This window comes from Nothoprocta perdicaria, unplaced genomic scaffold (genome assembly GCF_003342845.1).
Source record: "Nothoprocta perdicaria isolate Ctin4 unplaced genomic scaffold, notPer1 scaffold_87, whole genome shotgun sequence".
In the NCBI taxonomy this organism is placed as follows: Eukaryota; Metazoa; Chordata; class Aves; order Tinamiformes; family Tinamidae; genus Nothoprocta; species Nothoprocta perdicaria.
Genome location: NW_020456165.1, coordinates 1973905 through 2000139, shown reverse-complemented (window position 1 = coordinate 2000139; position 26235 = coordinate 1973905). Strand labels below are relative to the sequence as shown.

Genomic DNA, 26235 nt, shown 5'->3' with positions numbered 1-26235 from the left:
TTAATGTCACTGGCCATTATCAATGAAATTCAGGAAGAGCAGATAAAATGCACATAACTATTTTTGAGAGCCCTCCCAATCTTTGAAAAAGATGTTAGGGTAAGTATATGTTAAAAATATCTGTTCTTCCACCTTTAAATTCTTAAAGGTCTAGAAGTCCTTTAGCAAAAAATAACACCCTTACCTTGTCACTCATTCATAGTACTTCCTAGGAAAAGATGAACAAGGTCTAATGAGAAGAATGTTCTTTACCACTTTTTCCCCTGCATTGCTTCGATGATTTTACATCTTGAATAAGCACTGACAACAAAAGGAAAACCCATTCACTGATAGAAAATATTTTAGATTTTACTGTTTCCTAGCAACTTTATATGAAGACACCTTCATATATTAATCATATCAGTAACTTTAGGTGAAACTGCTCAATAGACTGTCATATCCCTAAAGCTTGAATATTCTAGAGTGTGTGTGTGGGGGGGGTGTTTCAATCCTCCACTGCTGTTATTTAGCAAATCTCCCTGTGAAGAAATTTCCTCATCAGTGACTCCCAGCAGTTCCTGTACTCATTAGAAGCTCCCAATTTTATGAAAACCATGAAGTTTTAACAGTTGAAAAAGCATGAGAAGATCTACAGGGGCCCCATAGGTTAGATACTGAGGAAGTGTTCTTCCAGATGCAGTGCTTGTTGGAAAGATGCTGGAAGGCCCAGGTAGGGATTGAAGCGTGGTAGACCTGGCACATTGACCTGGTGCCGAATTCCAGGAGGCCTCTTGCGTTGCGTTCCCTAGGGCAGGGCCAAGCCAGGGACGACTGTGGCTATTCCTGCTTTTGTTGCTTAAGTTTAGCTTATGCAAAACAGATGGACATTTCCCTTCTAGTCTTTCATCCCTCCTCTTAACCTGTTTTGGAGAGTTTTACCTACCAGCATTCACTAGTTCAACAATCAAGAAGACCTTAAAGGAAGGGCATTCTTTTAGCAAAGGTAATTTAAAACAAATGGTTTTTAAATACTAAATGCCTGTTCTGTGGCAGACTAAAGGTCTGTACCATTTCCAGGGGTGATCAATAGAAGACACCTTGGCAACTGAACAGGGTGAGTCTTCTAGGAATAGGTAGACTAGTAGCAATTTAGAAACAATTTCTATTAATGGAAAATGATTATATGTAGATATAAATCCAGAAAACAGAAGTCATATTCTTGCAAGACTGAATAGGTTTATATTTAAATCTCAACTTTTTGGACTTCATAACGTATCTGAGAACCAACATTTTTTGTCAGTGATTCCTGCCTCTTTTGCAGGCTTGGTTATTTCCCTTTGAGAGCCCTACTGAAATGCGAGTGGTAATAGTGTTATCCTAGTCCTGTGAGGTACAGCCACAACACATTCAGTAGCACCACAGCTGTAGCGAGTCCTGCTCAGCTCCCAGCTCTGCTTATCTTAGCGCTGCGAGCCAGTCTTTGCACAAAGATTACGCAGCAGAAATAGACACATGCCTATGTCTGTCAAGCAGCCACAGGCAGCTCGGGTTTTATGATCTTGCTGAGCACAAATGGCCAATGGCAGTGAGTCAATCCAGGGAATTTGAGGATTCGTTTTTGTTTTAAAAATACCTTTGCTTTTCCTTGCTATGTCAGGGTTGCCCTGGGCTTCAGTTCCATTGTCTTGGAAGACCCTACTATCTTATTTTAACAGATCTGTGATGAAGCAAGAAAGAGCACCATAAGAGGAAAAGTTTTATGCCACACAGATGCTAGCACACTGAAAATTCAAATACAGAATTAAAATTCAACAAGCCAACACACCACGGACTCCACCCCAGGCACTTTGCCACAGAGGTTTTTGCTACAACTAACACTGTGGAAATTCTGAGTCACAGACAACAAGTCTGTCCAACAAAAGAGCCACTGTGGGAATCCCAGAGGCATCTGCTGTTCATTTCATGCCTTGCCAAGAAGCAAGTAGATTCCTCAGCTGCCCTTCAGATCCTGCAGAAGGCAGGTGGAGTCTTCAGAAACAGTGCAGCTCTGCTCTAGTTAAAAGCAGATAGTGCTGCCAGACAGCACTTACTCATCACTAGCCTAGCAAGCTCCCCAGGGAACAAGAGCCTGACACTTGTACGACTAGAAATCAGTTTGGGAAATCACCACAGCTGGTTACCTGTGTGAGCAAAGGAGCCTGAGCTTTGGTTCACAGGCTTTTAACAATACAGTTTCTAGCTCTCAGAGTTTCTGAACCACAGCCCTTTTATGCACCTTATACACAGGTCTAAGTCTAAGACTTAAGATGCAGTCTGCAAGTCTGCATTGATGCTTCCTGAAAAAGAACAAATAGAAGACTTAAGCTTAAGGGTACAGGACTAATACTAATGCACTCTAGAGTGCACCATAAAAACTCTCCAGAAAAGTATTTCTGAATCACTTAAATTCATGCACACTACTTAAAGCACAGGGGCAGGTGTAGCCTGAAGTTAAGGGATTAATTTATAAGAGCATTTGCTTTAGACAAAAAGCTGTTTACAAACAAAGCTGTTTACACAGTCCTGCTACTCCCTCACATGCTCTTGGGTGCCTGGGGCACCTAGCCCTAAAGTAGCTCTTACATCCAAGCAGAGAGCAGGGAGCAGCACAAAACCTCTCAAAGGCTGGAAAAGCCTGATCTGGGGAGGAGTATTTGTGAGGTGCTGGCCACTCCCCAAAGCACCTTCAGCCCCCCTGCCTCTTGCCCTTACCAGACCAGGATCAGAAGGCAGCCAGTTAGTTCTGTCAGCAAAAATGGCTTGGTATGCAGTACAGCTGCACTCAAGTTCAGAGAAAAGAGGCCAGTCCTTAAAGGTTTCAACTAGAGCGGTTTCCTTAGCCTCTCAGTTGAGGAAATTTCAGCACTTGCTTTACCCCTCAGTATAAAAAGCCTGGCAAACTGGCTACCTTTAAAAAAAAAAAAAGTTAGTTCTTTATTACTCAGCAAAAGAACATTAAAAAACACTTTAAAACTTTGCTTCAAAGAAACCTGTTCCCCTTATTTGTTCCCCCCCACACCAACCTTTGAGGTTCTGATGAAATAGGGAACCTTAATAGAAGCTTAAGGCAGCACAAAAGGCAATTAAGGTTTTGTATTTTATAATTTCTTGTGGTGTTCAGGGTGGAAGGGAAAATACAACTTGGTATCACCATGTTACTGTGGATCCTTTCCCCTAATAGCTTGGGGGAAAGGCTATAATAGCTCTTTAACAAGTGAAATTCAGAGTGTGCTATTAAGAAAGAACACTTTTAAGCTCCTTAATAAGAGGGAAACCTCAATGTTCCCCACTGACAGAAAATAAGGTTACAGGTCAAAATGGTAATAGGTGCACACAGACTTTGAATGCAGCTACAAAAGGTACTTTGTTTTTTTTAAAACCCCATGGGTCCTTGTAGAGCACAGATTACACACAGGTGGTTGAGAAGCCAGAAAACAAGTCCCATCTCCAGTTCCCACCAAATCCCATCTTAAAGGAAAACCTGACTTCTATAATTTCTTCACTCACACTTCTGCACAATTCATTGTCCTCACACAGCAACACCATCCTGCATAGGCTGAAAACATCTAAAGTCACAAGCTATTCACCTCATCTAAGTCCACTCCCTAACATAGCTCAGCAAGAGACCTAGTTTTATCTTGTTAATACTACAGAAATGTCAATATAGAGAGTTCCGCCAAGGACAGCATCAAGGCCAGTAACACAAGTTTTCAGTAACAATTCAGAGGATGGGATAATATCCCTGTTCAAGGGCTTGTTTCACCTCTCAAGTCCACCTCTCCAGTTATGGGTGTCTATCAGGTAGCTATTCCTTTTCTGCCCCACAGAAGGGGAGGGGAAACACTCCATCTATTCAATGCTGTTTTTATAGTCTTTAATCATGCAAGATAAGAGCTCAGGGACTGCGCTGTAGTTGTAAGACAGAATTTGACTTGACACAACTTAGAGTATTTCCCTTTACACTTTTACAGAGACATCCTTACCAGAAAAAAAAAAAAAAAAAGCAGCAATGACGGAAGAGAACCCAGCACTTATGTCTACACCTTGCAGGCAATCCACAAGGAGATGATCTTGCCGGCATCATAATCCTACAGAGCTCAACAGGAGCAGCAAGCTGCTATGCAACAGCAGCATTCGTATACATTCCTACAGAAGTTTTTGTTTCTATTTACAGATGGAATAGAAGTCTTGGAGTGCAATTCTAATAAATTTATTATTTAAATAGTGGGTGTGCTATTTACAAAAATTGGCTTAATTTAACATTGAATACTTATTTCCATTTTTAAATAGCATCCTCAGTCTTTACAGTGTTGCTTCTTACCCTTCATGAGCTTACAGCAACTTACAAAATATACAAAAGCAATTAAGTTTATGGATTTACAAAAGCAATTAAGTTTATGGATTTACAAAAGCAATTAAGTTTATGGATTTACAGAAACTTCAGACACTTGTGTTTCCCCTCCTGCCCCAATATTCGCAGTTATCTTCTCTTATAGAGCGACCTTCTTGTTCCACGCCCTTGAAGAAAAGAGATACACATCAAGTAAATCTCATGTTATTCTCTGCCTCCAAACGATATAGGTCAAGTTGCTTCCAAAGAAAGACTAGACATCAGCAACTGCTCTTCTTGTTGCAGGAGAGGACAGACACTGGTGGCTGAGATTAGAACTACATACACAGCTCACACAAGGATGAGCTCTTAAGGAAGGGTGCTGGCCAGTATCACAGTGCTGGAACCCCAGTAGAAACTCCCTGTCAAACAAGTATATTTTCAGTGTGCTCTGTAATTACATCAAAGCTTATGGAGGTATCCAAGACATTGACTAGTTCTGAGGGGGAAAAAAATGTAACAGATAATTGCCAAATTACAAGCTATCCCAGCTGCTCTTACTAAAGGAGATGAGCTATTAAAGTTGTAACACTTATATTTAAATAATTAGATGTGAAGACTGACAACAATTTAGACTAATAGGACACTTGAACTGCTTTAAGCAGTTTCAGACTCTATGGTAAAGTATGAGGACTCTTCTGGTTAATATTTTGTTGACTGGGAGAAAAGCAACATCTTTTCCTCATGGGATATTGTAGTTAGCTTTAGCATGCAAAGCTGTTCTTCCCCAGAAGAAAGTCTGATCTTTAATTAGCTTCTTTTATATATATATTAGCCTTTTTTGATTTATAGCCATTCCAGGTCTCCCACAGATGCACTAAAACCCTATTATTGAACCTACTTAGTGATTTGCTCCTCTAGTCTTCCTCACTTTCCTTCAAAGTAGCAACAAGGCCTTACTCTGTAAAGCTTTTGAAGTTTTTAGAACTGTCTATGTGCATTAGTGATTCATTATATCACAATACTTTGGCCAAGATGGTCCTGGAGGTTAGAGAAAGGCAAGCACTGCAGGAAGTGACCCAGGGGCCAATATTTTAGTATAAAACAATCTGGAAAGTAACTAAACCAAATTACCATTTTGGAAGAACCTTACCTGTTCAATGCTACAAGAACATTCACAGCAAAATGAGCTTATGTTCAAAGTTTAACATTTTTCTCTCCTTATCTTTTTATGCATATGCTGTAATTTCATGGACGATCCAATAGCCTCCCAAATCACAAACTGAGGAACATTATGGCTTAGGATGGTGACAGAGTGTTTAAGAGTTATTTGCACAGCTGGTACTAATAATACTGACCTTTGCGTACACCACTTCTAGGCATCTCCCACACTTCCACCTCTTCCACCTCACATCTTCTGTCTCTGCGTTTGGAGAGGGGCTTGCCTATTCTTTTCTTCTTTGGCTTCACCAAAGGCAGGCAACCTAGAGAGCCAGATACAGCTGTCTACTTCTCTAAATCAATAATAAAGCAAGTTTAAGCTTGACTTTCCCCTTACGCTCTCAAAAAATAACGTTTATTTTTTCCTTCCCTATTTACCACTTTGTGCCCCTTTCAGCAGCAGCTAAGCCTGACACCACCTCTCAAGCAAGACTTTGTCTGCAATATATAATTACTACCTATCCATGACTCTGGTTGCATTATATTTTAATATTTATGGAAGTTATATCTCAATGCAGCATACGAGTCCAGTGAGAGGTGGCTAATTCTACTCCTGATCACTCCTCAAGTACTCAGTAGTACTGAGCACAGTTCAAGTCAAGTTACTCTGTTCCAGTATTATCTTAAAACACAGCTTGTCACTTGAGGTCTATGAAGTCATTCATTTTAAGTGTTCAGTTCTAGTAGTCAAGTTTAGCATGTGATATCATAAAGAAAAAAAAGAAAGAAAAAACCCACCACACCAAGACCAAGAAAGGGGTTGTACCTTGTTCTTTGCTTTTGGCTGGAGGTGAGAGACTCTGCATTCTGCTGCTGAGTTTAGGTTTAGCACCACTTCTAACCCAGAACTCCTCAGCTGGTATCACCATATTTTCCCTTAACAGTCTTCCTAATTAAGAGGAGGAAAGAGGAAATTTCAGCTCAGTATCTACATTTGCTAATGTTATATTATTTAATCCACAATGGAAGGCTAAACACAAAGACCACCAAATCCAATTTAAGTCTGCGAACAAAGAACATAACTTCCTAACGACAATAGTTACCAGCAGCTTTGTACAAAGTCTTCAAATTTAGTAAAAGTTTAAGAACATAAAAGTTAAGAACACTAACAATCATGAGGTTGTTAGACCTCAACCACAACTTGAGGCTACTACATTCTTTGGTCATAACAATTTGGAGTTCCAATCTGGAATTCCCTGTGTTTTCCAGTCATTAACCAGCACCTTTTCCTCAACGACCAGCTTACCTCCCAAGAACTTCTGCAGCTTCCTCTTGTGTTCAAATTCCTCTTTTTCTGCTGTAGGCCTCTTTCTTCCATAATACCCGTAGTCGCTACATACAACTTCATCCTGTTCCTTCCCCTTTGGCTTGTAGACTAAGCCAATATTTTCATCAAGCCCACTCCTAGCTTTTATTTTCTCTTGAGCAGGCCAGCTAATCAGCTGAGCCGGTATAGCATTCTTAGGCTGTTTCCAAAACACCTTCTGGCCAACCTGTCGGTAGAAACTTCCCCTACGAGGTGTCAAGATCCCATATGGAGTTGCTTCCTGAAAGAAATACTCAATTTCATCCACATCCTCATCCTCCTCCTCTTCATCCTCTCCATCTTCATCTTCCTCTTCTCCCCTCACAAAATATTCTTCTGAGTCCTCAGCTTCTAACAGACGCTTAGCAGCTTTTTTCTTGAGAGAATAGATTTTTTTCATGCTTGAAGACCTAGGAAGGGCTACCAGCTTTCTACCTTTACCAGAATCCTCTTTAATTTTCATAGGTGAAGGTTTGGTGACATCCTGGCTGTCAAAACTATTGATCTGCTCCTTTACAACCACTTCATCTTCATTGAGGGACCCGGCGCTTCTAATTTTCTCTTTCTCCAAGCCCTCTGTACTCTTCTGGAAAGCATACGTGCTTTTCTGAAGCACATAGTCAGGGACAAAATAGGACACTGGGGCATTATCAAGCGATGAACCTTCTTCTCTAGAGGACATCTCCTCAGAGGAGAGGCTGAGGACGCTTTGACGTTTCCGCTGGGACAAACACACATCGTAGCTGTAGTTTGCATCCATGCCCTCCAAGCAAGCCAGCCAGCTGCTAGAAGGAACGTACTTCTCCACAGACTCATCACACCAAATACTTTTATCAGTTTGACTCTCATTGGTGGCGCTGTGGCTCAGATTCAGCTTTTTCTGCTGGAAACTCAAGTCACTCATGACCTCCATGCTAGATGGAAGCAGTCCTGATTGCTGAATAAAGCTGGACTCTTCTTGAGAAGTTTTTGAGCTTCCAGTTCGTTTAGAGCTAGAAGACTTCTTGGCTACCAGCACATCCTGCCTTGTCACTGGTTGGTCAATGCCAACAGACCTGGCCAACTCAATTTGCACCGACATGGCTTCACCTGGAGGGGATTGCACCCTTTGGCTTGTGGTCACCTGCTTTTCTGCATCCAGCTTCGCTTCATTTTCTTGGTCCTCCTTTTCTTGCACAGCTTCAACACTCTGTTTTGAAGGCAGAACAGCTTTTCTCTCTTCTATGTAAGTTCCCGGCACCAATTTCTCCCCTTCATGAGGGCCATATATCACTCCTTCACACGAACTAACAGAAAACAGGTCACGCTGCACTATATTCTCTGGGACTGGCTTACCACTTGCCACATCGTACAAAGGAATAGTTTCTTTAAAGGACTTCCACAACTGAATTGCTGGAGAGCCATTCCCATACTCTATTCTCACTTCCTCCTTCTCAAAGGCATAGCTTCCAGAAGGAAGGTTTCTATACTGCGCAGAGCTGGAAGGGCTCTTATTATGGAACTCTCTGTCTACCACAATGGAAGATCCAGATGAATCTTGTTTCTCTGAAGTACTTTCAGTCTCTGTACCTATACCAGAAGAAACACAGGCCATATTTCCTGCATCACAACCTTTCGTTTCTATATGGGCATCTTGATGCTTTTTTGGCTTGTTTTCAGGCTGTCTAGGATCAGTCTGCGTTTCCTTCGTCTCTGTTTTCTTCCCAGGGGTACTATAATGTCTGAATCGTGTTGCATGATAAAACATAGGGGAAGGTGGGGGAGCATTAAAATAAGCCCTTCTGTTAATTCTTGCATGCATTGGATGCTGCGGAACAAAAAATCCAGGGTACTCATGGAGTGCAACTGAATAAAATGGAAAATACGCATTTCCACTTCGGAAGCCTAGACAACAAGGATAAAGAAAGAAAGAAAAAAATACAAGTTATCTTTCCAAAATAAATTGTTCTGGATAACTGCTGACATATGCAGGGATCTCTACAAGATCTGCCCCTTGAAGTGATACACTGCAACTGCCAGCATTGGAAAGAAAGTCCTATACAGAAACCCCAGGATCAGCTTTCCAGGTTTTCTGCTCTTTTTCTCATCAAGCCAGTGTTGACTTTAAGTCCAGTTACATGTAGTAATTAGCTGACATATACTTATTTGCATTATATATTAAGCAATGCTGTTTCTTTGGCACTTTAAATTTATACAAGCATATAGTGTGTGCACATTATGAAGGTCATCTACACACACACACGCATTCATTCTTTGGCATATTGTAGAGCCCTGTATTTTTGTTTAAATTCCATTCTGCAGAAACAGGTCTTTCAATAACACTACAGTTAACTACCACTTCAAAATCTGAATCTTTGAAGACTATAAGATTACACTGACTCCACTCTAAACTCCCAAGAAGCTTTTAAACACACACACACACACTGCTCTCCTCCCCTCTAGTACTAGTTTACTAAACTTAATTCCTGTGCATGTCTCTCCTTTACCTTACCTGGAGCAGGTACACAGTATGGGTATGCATGGCTGAGGTACCATGGATTTGGAAAAGGCTGCTGTGCTGTTGGCTGGGCATAAAAGAAGGGTCTTGTGTGGTTTGTGGAGTATGATCCACTTTCGGAGTTGGAGGCAGTGTTCATTTTTTTAAACACTAAAAGAAAAAAATAGCAAGGATCAGCCACTTAAGTATTACCTGTGACTTGACACTTTCCTGCCCTATCAGAATTCAACAGATATTTCCCTCCCTATCCTTATCTCTAGCCCCAAACCCCTCTCTTTCGGGGGGAGAACAGTAGGAAGATGCACTCTAAGTAAAAGGTGAAAAACTAATATTGCTATTGAGATAAATATTTTAGTTCACCTTTTATTTACAGCTCCTCATATTTCTGTCCAGCTTCCTCCAGGCTTCCCCAAAAACCTTTTTTTTTTTTTTTTTAAGCCCCTAAAAGCCAGAGGATTAATAACTTAAATGGAGCCCTACAGCCACACAGCCATACAAGCATATACCAGCCAGCTAAAAACTAATGTTTGATCAAACGGTCTCAACAAGCAAGAAGTATCTAACTGAAACTAGGCAGAGCAGTGAAGTCCTTCACAGTCAAAGGCCCGATGCCTCATAAGTATTAGTATCTATAAATGCTCTTATGTGGTATCTGAGCTGGCAGTGGGAGCTCTATTGATTCAATATTTGTACATTTAGAAAAATATCAGAAACTGTTGACATAACACTCTGAGTTCTTCACCACCCCATGCTCAGACCCCAGAACAAGCAACAGGAAAAACAAAGACCCTTCAAGTCACAGTAAGAGTCATATAAAGATTCACAGGTAATACAGAACCCTCCCCCATGTCTCTATTTCTTCAGTTAATTCACAGAGCAAGTTTAGCCCCTTTTAGGGAACAACTTGATAATATTATCACAGCTCATAATAACAACAAAAAAAGTAATACAAGAAAGCAGTCCAGCTACTTAGAGAACTTTAAAAAATGTGAAGTTATAGAAGTAAAAGGGAAGTGAAAAACCTCTTACTGATCGGCACACAGCTCACGCCTAGAGGACTTTCAGGAAGCTCCCAGGAACATTGGAGCCCTCTTCAGTTCCCATCTAGAACAGTCCACCCACTCACGTAAGCACCAAAACCCTACAAATTCCCCTCATTCTACGAGACCAAAACCCTCAAAAAGGACTTTGTCAAGAAAAAGGGAGGAAAAGAAAAAGGGAAAAAAGAAAAAGGGAAAAAAAACCCACAATCTCCTCCTCCCCCTTAGGACCACCTCAAAGGGAAAGTCAGTGCTACTACTTAAAGCTCACCAAGAAACTAGCTGAGACCTCCTTGGACTCACCTTCTTTATGGAGGGCAACTACTGGGGGGTCCATTCCCTCTTCCACCTGAGGCCCATTTAACAGCACTGAGGGGCGGGGGGGCTTCCCCATCAATCAGTGGGAGGAACTATCAAAACACCAGGAAGAGCAGCCAAAGCCCAGGCTCAGCTTGCAGGTGTTTAAGTTACCTCCCTAAGTCATTGCAATGTATCCAGCCTTTAGTTATGTATGTAACATTGGGGCTCCTATTAAGAAGACCCTAAGTGTTAAAGAAAACTGCTGCTCATCTTCTACTTAAAGCCCCACTGTGAAGGGTGTTGCTCCTAGAAGCAAAATGCAGAAAGCAGATTAAGTTTACATCCATTTTTAAACTTTACTGGCTGCTCAGTGTGACCGCAAGAAGCGATGCTCTTCTATTCTTGCATAACTAAGCAGGCAGGTGGCTGTGATTTATGAAATTTATTTTTTATTTATGAAATATGTGCTTATAAACTGACTCTGCCCAGGTCTTCCAGGAAATATAAGCTGAGTTGCCACTTCACAACTTGAGATACCTTCTGAGGGAGAGAATGCAGCAACTGCCAGCAGTATTGATGGTGATGGCAGGAGAGAGGGACAGACACTCAGCACATGATGCACATACGTGAGTAATTATAGAGAAAAAGAGAGAAATATGGATGCTTAGATATGATTTATGTAGCTAGGTGGTGAAATTATTCCTTTTTTTTTTTTTCCAAAATCCTTGTCTTTTGTACGAGGACGTAAACTATGAAATGGGCTCTGTAAGAGGAGACTGTTGATCTTGCTGTTCTCGCACTTCTTTGAATTAAGTCTTTTTCTCTCGTTGAACACTTAGATATCATTTCTGTGACTTGCCTGGGATTTTTTTAAACTCCCAACACCTAGATTGATCTGATTGAGATTTTCACCTATCTTTAAGTTTCCAGCCTATCTCATGAAGGACAAAATCTGAAATACACAAATGGGCACAAAGGAGGAAAAAAAAAAAAGAAATGCTTGTTTGTTTTTTTAAGTTGATTACTTCAGGATTTTCATTTTTCTCTGCCAGGACTCCAGACATCTCCCCTTGCCCTGCTGTTTCTCTCCGGACGCAGCCTCAATCCCTCAGGCTGCACTGGATAAAGGCAAACCGAGGCTCTGCGATTCTCCTACTTGGCAAATAACTGTCTGAACCGCACGGCGCCTATGCGCTAAGGAGAACCACAGGAAAGAAACGAGAATAACTGCAGAGGAGCTCCCCGCCGGACCGGGGGCACGATGGCGCGCGCGCCCGCCGGCCGTTAACGGCGCCGGGCAGCAGGGGGCGCACGGCGGCGCTGCGCAGGCGCACTGGCCGCGCCGGGAGGCCGTTGGCGCGGCGCGGCGCGCGGGAGGAACAGGAAGCGGGGGCGGGCTCGAGACGGGGCGCGCGAGGCGCCTCCATCCCCAACGGTCGCCGCTGCGCGCGTGCGCGCTGGGGGCCGGCGGCGGCGGCGCCTCGTAACGGCCGCCGGGCGGAGGCGGCGGGGGACGCGACGCGCCTGCGCGCCTGGTGGCCGCCGCCTCCGCACCGCGGGAGGAGGGAGGAGGAGGGGGCACCGGATCCTCCGCCCCCCGCTTCCCCCCGCGCCCGGGACGCCGAGGCCGAAGAGGAAGCGGCCGTTGGAGGTTTGTCCGCGGCGATGGCGGCGGCGCCCGCCGGGCCCGCCCGCGGGGCCCCTTCTCGTCGCGGCCTGCGGGGGCGGCCCGGCCCTGGCCGCGCGGCCGCCTCGTCCCGCGGGGGCTCCGCGCCCGGCGTGTCCTCCCCGGCCCGGGGAGGGCGGCGAGGCCGTTGCGGAGATCCCGGCCCAAGGAGGGGAGCGCGCCGGGCGGGCCGGGCTCCGGCCTGGCCCCTCGCAGCGGCCCCGCTGCCCTTCCCTCCCTTTGGGCTGTTCGGGGAGCATCTGGAGCGAGAAGAGGAGGGAAGTGGAGAAATGGAGGGACGCGGCACGCACCTGGTGTCGGGAAGGGGAAGTGGGTTGTGAAGATGTCCCAAGGGCGGGTGGGAGGGCGACAGCGGACACTGCTGCTGCTTGGGAGTGACCCCCTTTGCCCATGTGTCTGAGATGCGCGCGCTAGTAACCGGGGAGCGCGAGGGGGCTCAGGGTGCAGCGATTTGAAGGTGACAGTAAATCCTGGTGAACTTCTGTCGAGTGGATGCGTGTAGTAGAGAGTGAGAAAGAGCTTTGAAATCAAACGCTTGCGTACGTAAGACTTTCCAACATGTTGTGTTTCTGTAACTAAAAGCAGACTACAGGGCATATATATGTGCTGCTTTTGAAATAACTTTAGTTATGATTTAGAAGTAGATTTGGATAGTGTTTACACTGTAAAATATAGTGTTTAGCACCTGCATTTTTACAGCTTTCCCTGCGAACCCATGACTTTTTCTTATCCTCCCCTCACCACTACTTCCTGATCACAATGGACCTTAATGATATCCCCTCTCCCTTCCTTCTGTCTGTTAGTTTCAGCAACTCCAGTGCCCGCCCATAGTGGAAATTTCTGTGAGTGCCTGGAGTTCATCTAGGATATTTTCTCTTGAATGTTGTTAAGATGATGCAGTTAGGAGATCATTGAAATTCCTGATCAACTTAGTTGAGTTTCTTTAAAGTGTATTAGGAGAAATAAATATTTTTTAGTAAAATATTTATTTTACTTGAGTAAAATATACTTGAGTAAATCATGTAACCTCATGATCTGGGCATAGATGTTGTACCTTTTTTCCATTGTTTTTTGCAAGTGAAATAAAAAGTCATAGTTATACAAGGTGCTAGTGATGAGTGAGAAGAGGACTTTGCTGTTTATTTATTCAGTATTTCCTGCCTAAAATTTTTCTTTTTCTTTTTTTTTTTTTTTTTTTTTTTAAGGCAGGTTTTTGTCTCATGTCTCATCCTTAGCAGCTTTAGTAGCTGTTCCATTTTGAGAATAAATGCATGTGAATGAGGTACCCATTATGAGAGTCTAACCTTTCAGGAAGCAATTTATGATTACTTAAGTTACAGTAATTATTAGCCTAATTTCTTAATTTAGAGATGCTTGAATTTGTAGTTTAAATATTCGTGAAGAAGCAGTGTGATGATGTTCAACTCAAACTTACCAGTGTACATCATTCCCTGGAAGCTATTAAAGGAAGAGGACCGGCTTTACCAATGTTGTAGAGTTGAGTGAAAACACACTTGTTCTCTGTTTCCATCCTATATGGCTGGGTCTCACTGCATACATCTATGGCTCACTTTTGCCAAGGTTTACTCTACAGGGCAAGCCTTTCTACAAGGCAGAAGTACCCCTGGGGATGGAAACTGTACCTACGCTCTCCTTAGAAGGCCAGGTTGTTGGTTTATCTCTTGCTGGTTTTATTTCCTGGCAGACTTTCCCATTACTGTATAATTTCCTTCAGGAGCAGCAAAACAGGAAGAAACAGGTACTTAGGAGTGCACTGTGACCAAGCATGTTGTTAATCTGGAGTTTGACACTTGAAGTCTTTAGTTTCTGTCTAGTTTCAGGGAATGCACCTACTTTGAAGTTCTGACTCCCGCCCCAAGCATAATATGTGTCGAAAAGCTTCCTGCATGCAATGAAAAGTAATTTTCAAGATAAAAACAGCATAGGAATAAACTTGTCCTTTCTGCATTTTATTTGATATTTCGTGTCATTGTCTTATCAGATATAATCTCCCTGATGCCCTCAAGTTTCTGGATTCCAGTGCTGTCAGTGACTGCTTTGATGGCTTCAGGAAGAAAGGAAAACTTCCAAGTCCGAAACTACTTCATCAGTTACCCATTTCTTTTTCACCAGCAAATCTGATAGATTATTAGAGCTTCCAGCTTCTTTTTCTCATTCATTTCATGTCTTTGAGATCTGTTAGCTAGGTCTGCTAATTTAAATAATTGCTTTTGATCTTTCTTAAAACTTGTATACCCTCTCCCTGTGCCATGAGTTTGCACATGCATTTTGAAACATGTTGTAATTCAACATAGTGTTAAGAGTAAACTTGGTACTTGATGGGCTGAGAGGTCACTGTCTCTACAGACTTCAGTGCTTGTGTAGTTTGGCAGGTGGTCGTTCAGTTCTTAATTTTGATGTTTTATTATGTTAAAAACAGTGAATGACTCACTTCTTTAGACATGTTTTTACTTGTGATTTGTATGAAGCTGCACTTGGATGGAAACTAGGATTTGATTAAAAGTGTACAAAAGTAGCATTTGGAATGTTTTATTAGTTAAAGGTTGCTTAAATGAGCTGGATGTCCAGGCAAATAAGTGCCCTTCTCCTCTCCTTCCCCTCTTCAACGTCGTTTAATGAAGTATTAATTGTAGTTAGTGAAGTTAGTTTCAGAAGTCCTTAGATGGTTGAAGATAGGAAACTGCCTGTGGAACTCTAATATATCTTTGTATCCCAGAATTTTATTGCAAGTTAGGCACCTCATCTGACTGACTTAGTGGGCTCTTTAGAGGAACCTGTTTATTTTCCTAGTATCAAAATATCTATTATCTAAGGAAATGCATGGCTGTACATCTTCATTCTGCCCCTTTTATTAGGGGAGAAAAAGAAGTCAATTTCCTGTTTAAAACACACAAAAAACCCCTTAACTGTAGTTCAATTGTATATTGTTACATATAATGTCTTTCATATTTCTCTACTGTCCAGATTGGAATGAAACATATTTATTTTTCACAACATAAATTGAAATATAGCACTAATGCTTCCATGTGTGTAGTGCAGTATGTATTTCTTTTCATAGAGTTATATTTGTTGATAAGTCATTGCCTGACCTTAGAAAATAAATGGATTAAAGGAAAGCAATTAATAGCACTGTTCCATAGTTCATTAACATTTGATGATTGATTTTTGGAATGACCTATTTCAGATTAGAACTACATGTACTAGTGCTAGAACTACCTCAATAAAATAACTGTAATGAATAATTATGTAAAACAAAACACATTCTCTTACCCACTTGTTGCTTGGAGAGCCCTGGGGAGGTACTTTGGATCACTGGATAGCATTTTGATTCAGTTTTCAATCTGGTGCTGCTGTGTCCTTCCAGCCACCATGTACCAGCCCTGCTTCTGCTAGGTCTCTTTCTGGAAGTTACCCAGAACAAGGTGGCTAAAGAGATGGGTCCAGTGGCACAGCAGTACTGAGGGAAAAGTCAGTATTCAAAGGACTTGCATTCAAGGAGTATTTTTACTCTTAGCATCTTATGCTCAACTGAAATTCTGTCTTTGGCCATGTGTGATGGCTACTTGGATGTAGTTGTCAGAATTACAGAAGACTGTTGATCTTCAAGTTTGTAACACTGTCAGTGCTTCTCTTTTGCAGTGAGCTGAGGTCTAAGTGCTGTTATGTCAACCAAGCATCAGTGCGGTGAGTGACCTCGGGCTGGTGCTGGTGGCAACTGCACCTTGTGCAGTTTTGCTGCAGCAAGTGTGGGGCTTTAGACAAATGGCTTACTTCAGTGGGTCTGTTTTTCAGAGTTTAAGGTGACAGGGACATCACCTTGAAAAATTGTCTTGAACCCCTCTGGGAGAGGTGCGAGAGAGACAGGTAGTCTGGGATGACTTTGCCTCCACAAAATGATGTTTCTACACCACTTACCCTAATGTTTTGAACCATTTCTCTTCTCTTTGTCAAATGCTTATAGAAATGACAGTAATTTTAGAACAAAAATCAGAGATCACTGACAAATTGTTCTTCTAGGAAAATTTAGTATTCTTGTAAAAGGAAGCATGATGGGACTCCTGGCTTCAGGTGACAGGTATGACAGTTTATGTTCTTCAGCAAACAATTATTCCTGCTAGCAAAACACAGCATAGCTGTGGAAAACAGGACCTGTGCACGTAATGTGTACCTAGGACCTTCTGAGGGCACAGCATGGAAAAGAGACTCTTTCAGGTCAACTGTAAGCCAAGGAGAGCAGCTCTGTGAATGCACAGTTCCAAGGTGGTTCACATCCACATAAACGTTCTGCAACAAGACTCCTGTCATCCACTCGGCCTCTTCCCTCACTGAGGGTCATGCTCAAATGTTCCAGCTATTTATAGTAATTAATTTCACAGTTTCACTTTGGCTTCTGTTGGACAGGTCCACTTTTTTCAGTTGCCCACTGTCAGCCTCATGTTGCCAAAACTGTCTTTACTCTTACTAGCAGGTGTATCAATTTCTCCATGGGATCTCTTAGTTCTGTTAACCAGTGACTAAAATTGTAAGCTTAAGTGTTTTTTTTCTCCTCTTCCTAAATGTTTGTATTCTCTAAAATTACATCAGAATATGAAGTAATGATATCAATGACTTGTTAAATCTTCCTAAGCTTTAAAAGAAGTAAGTTCTGTCTGAATAAGGCTTAGTCCACCAGTTTGTATACTTAAAACTGTACTCTAAGCCAGGAAAAACAATGTTGTGGATAGACCCTGGATACCAGCAGAGCCATGAGCTATTTATTTCTATGGAGCTAACGCACTTAGGAAGTCTGTGCGTCTTTGTAGCCATTTAAGGTTCAGTGCAAAATCTGTCAATGGATTAGGTTGCACGTTAAGCTATTATCGGAAGACCAGGATAGCAGTCAGTGAGGTAGAGATTGGGTATGTATTAATTTGGTGAAAAGAAGCTGTGACTTGAAAAAAGTCATTGCTTTAGGTAAGCCAGTTCCTTGATGCACTTCTGCTTTTTTGACACTTGAAACTCAAAGATCTGTATGAGGGCAGGAGTTGCATGGTAATAGGTGTTACTACAGGAGATAGTAGTTTCTCCTTCTTCCCTTTCCCCAAAACATTAACGCCTTTTTTTGTTCATTCTTTCGTTTGTTCTTTCTTTCCTGGCTTCACCAGAACAAGCTGGACACTGGATTTCATGATTTTGCTTGTTCTTCAGTTAAACAGCCAGTGCAAACTTAAGAGCTTGAGTGCATGTGTGAATTTTCTTGTGTATATTTCATCACTGAAAAAGAATTGGATCAATGACACTAAATTAGTAGTAATTAAAACAGCATTAATTAAGCATATCTGGTTTAAGTTGGAGAATTTGAGAGCTATCTCTGATTTATATTAAAGGCAGAACTCTATTAAAATAAACAGTAGATCTTTGACACGTCTGGCAGGTATTCTGTCTTGTACTAAATCATGTAATTTTGCCTGGAATTTAAAATATGTCATTTGAAGCAAGATTTCTACGCTCTGTGTGTTCCTCGGGAACTACTGATAGTGACTTAGTTGTTGGACAAATACGTCTCTGGTTGTTCCTAAATTTGGGAATGGACAAGGGTAGCACAGTATTAGATAGATGTAGTTCTCTGTCCTTTATGATAATGATTTTACTGTCAAAACTTTCCCATTCTTATTGATGTTTCTGTGTTTGCATGGAAGGTAAGACAAATTCTGACCCCTTTTCAAGAGTGGGAATTTCTAAACATGGAAACGTTGATAGATGGTGGTCACTTTTATAAGTATTTTGACCACTGCTATTCCATTGCCTCTTACCTTGCTGTTATTTTGTTTTTCTGCTGTCTATAGCGGTGGCGCTTGTCTGGCTGTATGGAAATGCCTTGGAACAAAGGAGAAAGTGGAATGTTAGGAAATAAAGCCCTTCTGGAGAGAGCTGATGACGCAAAGCTTATTTGCTTTAGGAAAAATAATAGGTTGTCAGGTTAGCTCAAGTTATCCTTAGCTCAAGTTCTGCTTGTTCTATAGTAAAATGCTGGGCTAACAGGTGGAAAAGTGGGTTTATGGAAATGTTGGGAATTTCCATAAATTCCAGAAAGTGATGAACTGTTAAGAAAGTGCATCTATTCTTAGAAGGCTTTGTATTGATAACCTGAAGGAGACAGAAGTGTATGGGCAGTAAAAGAGCCATTGAATATGGGAACGAGAAAAACTGGCGCTCTTACCTGTGATTGAAGGAAATAGGGGAATGAAGTGGAAAAAAACAGGTAGTTCTTGTAATAAGAATAAAGTCTTTTCAAACCTTGTTGAAACTGTTCAGGGTTAGAGGCTGTGAAGGTAGAAAAAAAGAATCTGAATTCATGCATGTAGGCCTTGAAGAGAATTTGTGTACAAGCTCTCCTGCTTTGTACTTCTTCAGGATATTTTTTTCTGCTCAAGGATTTTTGTGCCAGTAGTAAAGTGCTACGTAGAAATAATCCCTTTAGGCAATCCCTTTAAAAAAGGGAACTATAAAAGGGAGGAAGAATTTTCGAGTAAGTACTAATGTGCAAACCAATGTTATTTTCCAGCTTTCAGTCACTCAAGTGCAGCCAGTGATCACGAGATGTTACCACGAAATCTACCTCACGCTTGGCTTTTGCTCATCCACTTGCTGCATCATTGGGAGGCTAAACAGGAACTGAGCAGGCGCTCCTGAAAGTCGCTGGGCAGACTCTGACGTCACGTCAAAGCATGATGACCTAACAGGAGGTCGAAGTCCAAAGCATTGATTCAGCAGTGCAGGATAAACTGCCTTTTGTTACCAGTATTGCTTCTCACAGCTACAGACCTCCGACGTTTCTTCCCTGGTTACTTCAGAAACATTCAGCTGATCTTTTTCTGGCAGAAAGATCCTGACTTTTCTCTCTGGTCCTGGAGATATTAATGGAATACAGTCATGTCTACCCAGGACGAGAGGCAGATAAATACAGAGTATGCTGTGTCCTTGCTGGAGCAGTTAAAATCCTTTTATGAACAGCAGTTGCTAACTGACATAGTATTGATCGTTGAGGGCACTGAATTTCCCTGCCATAAGATGGTCCTTGCAACGTGTAGCTCGTATTTCAGGTAAGTGTTCAAAACAGCATCTGTTAATTCAGGTGAATTGTGATAACTGCTTTTGCCTATGATATTATATAATTGATGAACAGTTAATGTATTGCAGAGCATTTTAAAGATCAATGAAGCAAGTAATAAAAATCTATATAACATTAATAGCAAACAGCAAAAGAGCAAAATTCTCTAGCATCTTGTGACTTACTCTGGAAAAAATTATAGTTTTCTATAAAAGTACAGAAAGAAATCAGGTGACTCTTTTCTTTAGGAGAGTTAATTGAGTCTGAATAATGTGTAAAATTATTTTTTTCTCTAGATGACATGAATCTTTTAAGTGTTTGATCTTCTGTTTTCCAGTATAGGGTGACTGGCTTTTATTTACTTGGCTATGGGAGTTCTGTTGTGATTACTTTATCTGAGATGTCTTAGCTAAAAGTAGGGATTACTGTGCACATTTCTGGCTTTCTGTTCTCACTCATCTGTTTTTTCTGTATTTGGCCAAGAAGCCAGAAACTCTGCTCCTGCCTGAGAGTCTTGCTGCAATACAACAATGCTGTTTTCCTTTTTCCCCTGAGATGCTGTTGCAATTTTTAATTCATTAGCTTCCATTTTCCCAAGTGTCCTTTTTTTTTTTCAAAATTTTTGTTAATGGGATCTATTCAGTGCTCCTACTTTTTGCAGACACCCCATAAAAAGTCCTAGAAAATGAGGCATCATGGATTTTCTGCAGTGATTGATCATTTTGGTTAGCACCACAAAATAATCTGCTTGCAGGGAAGGAAGTTTAAGGACTTGAAACTAACTTTGGTGACATCCACTAGTGCTTTGTGAATTATCGCTTTTCTTTCCAAAAAGGGTTTGCAAATTCTGTTGCCTTACTGAGATGGTCTCTCCCTACAGAATGCTGTTTCAAAGCGTCTTCTACATTTTGCCTACTTGTGTTATTCTCTAACTCTTAATGCAACAAACTATTCAAGGGTTAATATTTCCACGGAAGTATTTGTTGTACTTGTTTCTATCTTCATCTTTTTTTAATCTCAGATGAAGGTAGAACAATTTTTAGCCACGAAGACCATATGAACAGGAGGCAGTGATTAGTGCTGGTGGTCTTCTGCAGATGTCTCGGTTTCAGCACTCTGTACAGTGAAAGCCACTGGAAACGTGATCAGACTAGTGTGGGTGGCTACTCAAAGCTGAGAGCTGTCAGGAGTCCACGCAGTGTGTGCTGCATTAGAATATGCAGTCACATCTCCTGCGTATTATTTATGGAGTGGAGTTCTGGCACTGGTTAAAAGGAGTATCAAGCTTGTGGTTTTGACATGTTCTGTTTTTCTTCCCTGTTTTGGTTTACAAAAAAGATGTTCAGTTTCCTAAATTTAGCTTTATTATGCAAAATTGATAGCACTGAAGGAGGCTGGGGTGGCGGGGAGCGAATGTCTCCCAGACTGCTGCAGCGTTTCGCGTGGCTCTGGGCAGCTGCCCGCCTCTCTCCGGGCTCGTGCAGCGTCCTGGCTGCCGCTCAGCTCTGGCCCAGAGGAAGTGTGCGCTGCAGCCAGGCCCTCTGGCACCTCCCTCTGGCTCTCCAGCTGCTCCCCTGTCCTGCTCGCCCTCAAAAGGCAGCCTGCAAGGGGAGACTCCCTTGGCCAGTTGTGACTCCTAAGATGCCCTGGCCCTCAGGAAAGGGACTGCAGAGAATGCAGCGAGCCAGGGTGCTGCTACTTGCTGTAGCATCAGATGCTTCATGGAATGGCTTTCTGTGTGGGAGCGCATCCCAGAGGCCAGTCTCCAGTGCAATTAGAGGAAGGACTACAGGCATCACCCTCCAAATCCCTTCCAACTTTCCTCTCCTGGGTTTCCTTAAAAAAAACCCCCAATATGTCTATATTAAATTTGAATGCATGCAGAACTCTAAAATGAATTTCACACATTTAAAAGAAAGTATCAAGTTACCCAATTTACAGTATCAGGATCCAATTATTTCTTAATTGTGATCAAAAAACAGAATGAGCAATGTTTCCAAAGCAGCACAGACAAAAGAAAGGCAAACTTTTCAGTGGCCTTTTTGCTTTTGAGAAGGATGCAAGAGGGATGCTGCAGTTTTCTATCAGAACAAATCTGCTGTGCTGCTTTTCTGACAGTGGTTTTGTCTGGAAGTTTGAAGCTCGCTGCGTTTTGTGAGTGGCGGTGTAGGAGAAAGGCTTGCCGCAGTGCTGGCGCTTGCGCCTCTCTCTGGGCAGGCTCTGGTGCGTGCTGCGAGCTGCCCTGCCGTGAACCAAACCGCTGGCTGCATAAACCTGCTGCTTTTGTTCGGGAATCTTAGATGCTTCTGCATGTGTCTAAGCAGTGTTTTCAGGAGGATGTTTCTTCCCTCATATGCTTCCTTAACCTAGCAAAGTTTGAAATTTCCATATTACAGCTCTCTGTTGATGAACATAAAATAGCGTGCATAAATAGAAAATACTGAGCACACTGAATACTCCACTTCTGTAAACAGCCAAGCAAAAAAGAGTATTTATCTTCTAGAGGAACATCACTGAAGACTTTACCCCTGAAGATGGTAAAGTAACTACTTAAGACTGAAGTGTTTATTATTGGTCCTTGTCTTAATGTGTTCATTTCTCCTCAGAGCCATGTTCATGAGTGGGCTGAGTGAAAGCAAACAGACACACGTACATCTGAGGAATGTGGATGCAGCCACTTTACAAATTATCATAACTTATGCATACACGGGTAACTTGGCAATAAGCGACAGCACAGTAGAACAGCTTTATGAAACTGCCTGCTTCCTACAGGTAGGAATGCTTATTTTGAGTATGAAATACCCACTTCTAATTTCTAAATTAATGTTTATTTGTTTTCTTTTAGACACTTCTTTCTGTTTGGTTGTTTCAAAATATTCCCATTCAGTGTGCTCTCTCTTGGCAGATGGATTTTGCGCATTTGTCTGTCCTGACTTTAAGGTCCCTTTGGAGGGAGGAAGGAAACAGTGTACTTGTAACACGGGACATCATCATGACTTGCATTTAATCTGTAGAAATCTGTTTAAGTCGCTGCTGTATTTTTCTGTATATGGAGTATTCTCAGCTTAAACTCAGTTGTATAAGGATGGGTATCTTTACTGGTAAGTGAAGAGGTGCATAATATGCAGTAATACTGAATATATATTTTTTCTTGGTGTCACAGGTAGATGATGTGCTACAGCGATGTAGGGAATACTTAATTAAAAAAATTAACGCAGAAAATTGTGTGCGTCTGTTAAGTTTTGCCGATCTCTTCAGCTGTGAGGAGCTGAAACAGAGCGCAAAAAGAATGGTGGAGCACAAGTTCACGGCCGTGTACCACCAGGAGGCCTTCATGCAGCTCTCCCATGATCTCCTCATAGATATTCTAAGCAGTGACAATTTAAACGTGGAGAAGGAGGAGACAGTTCGCGAAGCGGCCATGCTGTGGCTGGAGTACAACACGGAGTCGCGGTCGCAGTATTTGTCCTCGGTTCTCAGCCAAATCCGGATTGATGCCCTCTCGGAAGTGACGCAGAGAGCCTGGTTTCAGGGCTTGCCGCCCAATGACAAATCGGTGGTGGTGCAAGGGCTCTACAAATCGATGCCCAAGTTCTTCAAGCCCCGGCTGGGCATGACTAAAGAGGAGATGATGATCTTCATTGAAGCTGCTGCTGAGAACCCCGGGAGTCTTTATTCCTCTGTTTGTTACAGCCCCCAGGCAGAAAAAGTTTACAAACTCTGCAACCCTCCCGCTGACTTGCATAAGGTTGGGACGCTGGTCACTCCGGACAACGATATCTATATCGCAGGAGGGCAAGTCCCTCTGAAAAACACAAAAACCAACCACAGCAAGAGCAGCAAGCTGCAGGCTGCCTTCAGAACTGTGAATTGCTTTTACTGGTTCGACGCCCAGCAGAACACCTGGTTTCCCAAGACGCCGATGCTGTTTGTTCGTGTGAAGCCGTCGCTGGTCTGCTGCGAAGGGTACATCTATGCAATCGGAGGGGACAGCGTGGGCGGGGAGCTCAACAGGAGGACTGTGGAGAGATACGACACGGAGAAGGACGAGTGGAGCATGGTGAGCCCCTTGCCGTGCGCGTGGCAGTGGAGCACGGCGGTGGCCGTTCACAACTGCATCTACGTCATGGCGCACAACCTGATGTACTGCTATTTTCCCAGGTCGGATGCCTGGGTGGAAATGGCTATGAGGCAAACAAGCAGGTGTTTTGCATCGGCCGCCGCCTTTGGCGATAAGATATTCTACATCGGAGGCTTGCACATCGCCAGCAATTCCGGAATCCGACTCCCAAGCAGTACTGTGGATGGGTCTTCCGTAACTGTGGAAATCTACGACGTGAATAAAAACGAGTGGCGGATGGCGGCGAACATTCCCGCCAAGCGCTACTCGGACCCCTGTGTCAGAGCCGTCGTCATCTCCAACTCTTTGTGCGTCTTCATCCGAGAAACCCACATGAATGAGAGAGCCAAGTACGCCACGTACCAGTACGACCTGGAGCTTGACCGCTGGTTCCTCCGGCAGCACATCTCGGAGCGTGTGCTCTGGGACCTGGGCAAGGACTTCCGCTGCACCGTGGGGAAGCTCTACCCCTCCTGCCTCGAGGAGTCCCCGTGGAAGCCCCCCACGTATCTCTTCTCGCCAGACGGGGCCGACGAATTCGAGCTGGATGGGGAGATGGTTACGTTGCCGCCCGTATAGCTCCCAGATTAGACTGCGCAACCAATTCTGTGCTCAATTAGCCCCAAAAGAAATATTCCTGAGAGAGCAGGTCTGGAAATGGAAATGTCAAACCTGTCCTCGCGAGTTGTATTTTTATGCTCTCCCTAACGTTGGCAGCCATTCAGTATAAATCAGTGAAATGAGCAGATATGCTTCCATAATATGAAATACTATTATCTGATAATTGAGAAATATATGTATATCACAAGCTTAAGCATCTGATTTGTCTGAAGAATTAATTTCTAGTTCTATAAAGTATTGGCTCAGCAAATTAGCTTCAGAAAAGTAGTTACTGTATCTAGGATGTTAATGTCACAACTGCTCTGAGAGCATCTTCCAGTTCTATCTGAACTCCTTCTGGACATCCTACTTAAGTGCTAGTTACGTAACTGTCAGTGTGGCCTAAGGAAGGGACTGTGCCGCACTTGATACTAATCTCCACGTTGGTATAGTAATGCCATTAAAAGAAAAAGAATCAAATCCCATGGATCTACCTGTGGTAGGAAGGGTAGATCTTCCAGTGTATGGTAACATGCAGGGCACAATGACTGCAGGTTCAGTCAAGATGTATTATTAGGTGCATGTGGTCTATTTTCACTAACTTATACCTGTCTGTTTAGAATACAGGTCTTCCAAGCAGCTGGTAGTTTACCAGGTGTGGACTTAAGTTGCTGGGCTCGCAATGGGAATTGTGGGCCCTCCTAGTGCGGGTCTCCGTGGAGCGTTCGTCACGAACGCCTTCCACGCTCTGTATTACAGTAACATTGGCTCATGTATATTACTTCCTGCTGCTGATGTATTTTTTTTCCATTGTAAAACAAAAGTTTTAGTGTGAATTAACCAGGTCTTTATTTTCTGTTAATTTAATAACAAGCATTACTGTAGTGTGATTGTGTATAGACATCCCTTAGCTATGAGGTTTTTTACGTCCTTGGGGGGGAGCAAACAGTTCAGGAATCGCCCGCGTGCGCGGGAGAGCAGCGGCCCGGCGCTGCTCCGGCATTAATCCCAGGAACCACTAGCAGTAGTGGGGCGCCGCCAACCTGACATGAACACAGGTGCTTCATGACAAACCTTACTAGCATGTTCAGCTGCATCATGTTCTGGCACTGTATTTTGAATGACATTAATTTATTAAAAAAGACTGAATCTAGTGCTGTTTTGGGTGTGCTTTGTGGATGATAACTGACACAGTTGTAACCATGGGGTGTTGAAAACTCTCTGAGGTCGCTCAGTGGCACGAGGTTGGAAATGGGTCTGGCTGCAGGTGCCCCTGAGCTGGTGGCGAAGTGGGGTACGAGTCAACGTGGGGCTGATGAAGGACTTGCCCCAGGAGCCAGCAGGGCTGCTCAGGCACTGACCTAACCCTGCCAAGGGGAAAGATCCTGGCAGGAAGTAAGGGGGCAGATCTAGTTTCAGGAGAACTTTTGCAGATTTATTATTTGCTTCGTAGTCCTGATAATTGGTTAGGTAGCAGAGGAAATACAACTGGATTTTTCAAGGGGGGAAGACACATTCTTGCTGTTGGCTGTGGGAAAGGGCACTTAAATTAGCAAACCCCTCTGTAAACTCCTGTCATATTTTGGCCTTTTGCAGTGTAAGGTTTCAGAATAATGAGGTGGCTCCAAGTGAGGAGAAGGCCAATGGCTCCTCTTTGTGGGTGAATCACGGGGTTGCACTCGCGGCTGCATCGCGCTGCTTTAGACACCTCAGCTAAAGGTGAGAAGGGACTTGGGGCAGTCTGGGGCAACTGCAGGTGCTGCCAGGGGGCTGCAGCTGGTGCGTTCCTGCACCCTGGGACCTGGCAGGTCATGGAGAAACCGCTCATCAGGGATATGGGTTTATTGTGCAAGTTAGGAGAAATCTCACATCTCACCCAAAAAGAGCTGTTGCATCCTGGTAACTGCAGCTGAGGGGCCCAGCAGCAGCAGCCCCCCAGTCCAGGTGACCCGCACCCAAGGGCCGTGCCTGGGGCGCTCTGCGTTGCAGAGGAAGCAGCTGACTC

At 43.1% G+C, this 26235-nt stretch overlaps 2 protein-coding genes across 4 annotated transcripts; one reads left to right on the top strand and one right to left on the bottom strand.

The window, feature by feature from the left end:
- Positions 1 to 4013: 4013 nt before the first annotated feature.
- On the bottom strand, positions 4014 to 10722 carry LOC112958502. 3 transcript variants are annotated; one of them, XM_026052346.1, is made up of 6 exons: positions 10684 to 10722; positions 9367 to 9522; positions 6816 to 8759; positions 6336 to 6458; positions 5707 to 5832; positions 4014 to 4536 (listed from the first exon to the last, which is right to left on the bottom strand). In XM_026052346.1, exons 2-6 carry the CDS (start codon positions 9509 to 9511, stop codon positions 4499 to 4501), a joined length of 2376 nt encoding a protein of 791 aa, XP_025908131.1. In that variant the 5' UTR covers positions 9512 to 9522; positions 10684 to 10722; the 3' UTR covers positions 4014 to 4498. The 3 variants fall into 3 exon arrangements, with proteins under 3 accessions (XP_025908131.1, XP_025908130.1, XP_025908129.1); XM_026052345.1 differs by lacking the exon at positions 10684 to 10722 and adding an exon at positions 10395 to 10583; XM_026052344.1 differs by lacking the exon at positions 10684 to 10722 and adding an exon at positions 10402 to 10583.
- A 1581-nt stretch (positions 10723 to 12303) lies between these two features.
- Positions 12304 to 25061, top strand: KBTBD2 (kelch repeat and BTB domain containing 2). Its single transcript, XM_026052313.1, has 4 exons — positions 12304 to 12363; positions 18965 to 19502; positions 22117 to 22282; positions 22674 to 25061. Exons 2-4 carry the CDS (start codon positions 19333 to 19335, stop codon positions 24207 to 24209), a joined length of 1872 nt encoding a protein of 623 aa, XP_025908098.1. The 5' UTR covers positions 12304 to 12363; positions 18965 to 19332; the 3' UTR covers positions 24210 to 25061.
- The last annotated feature ends 1174 nt before the right edge of the window (positions 25062 to 26235 follow it).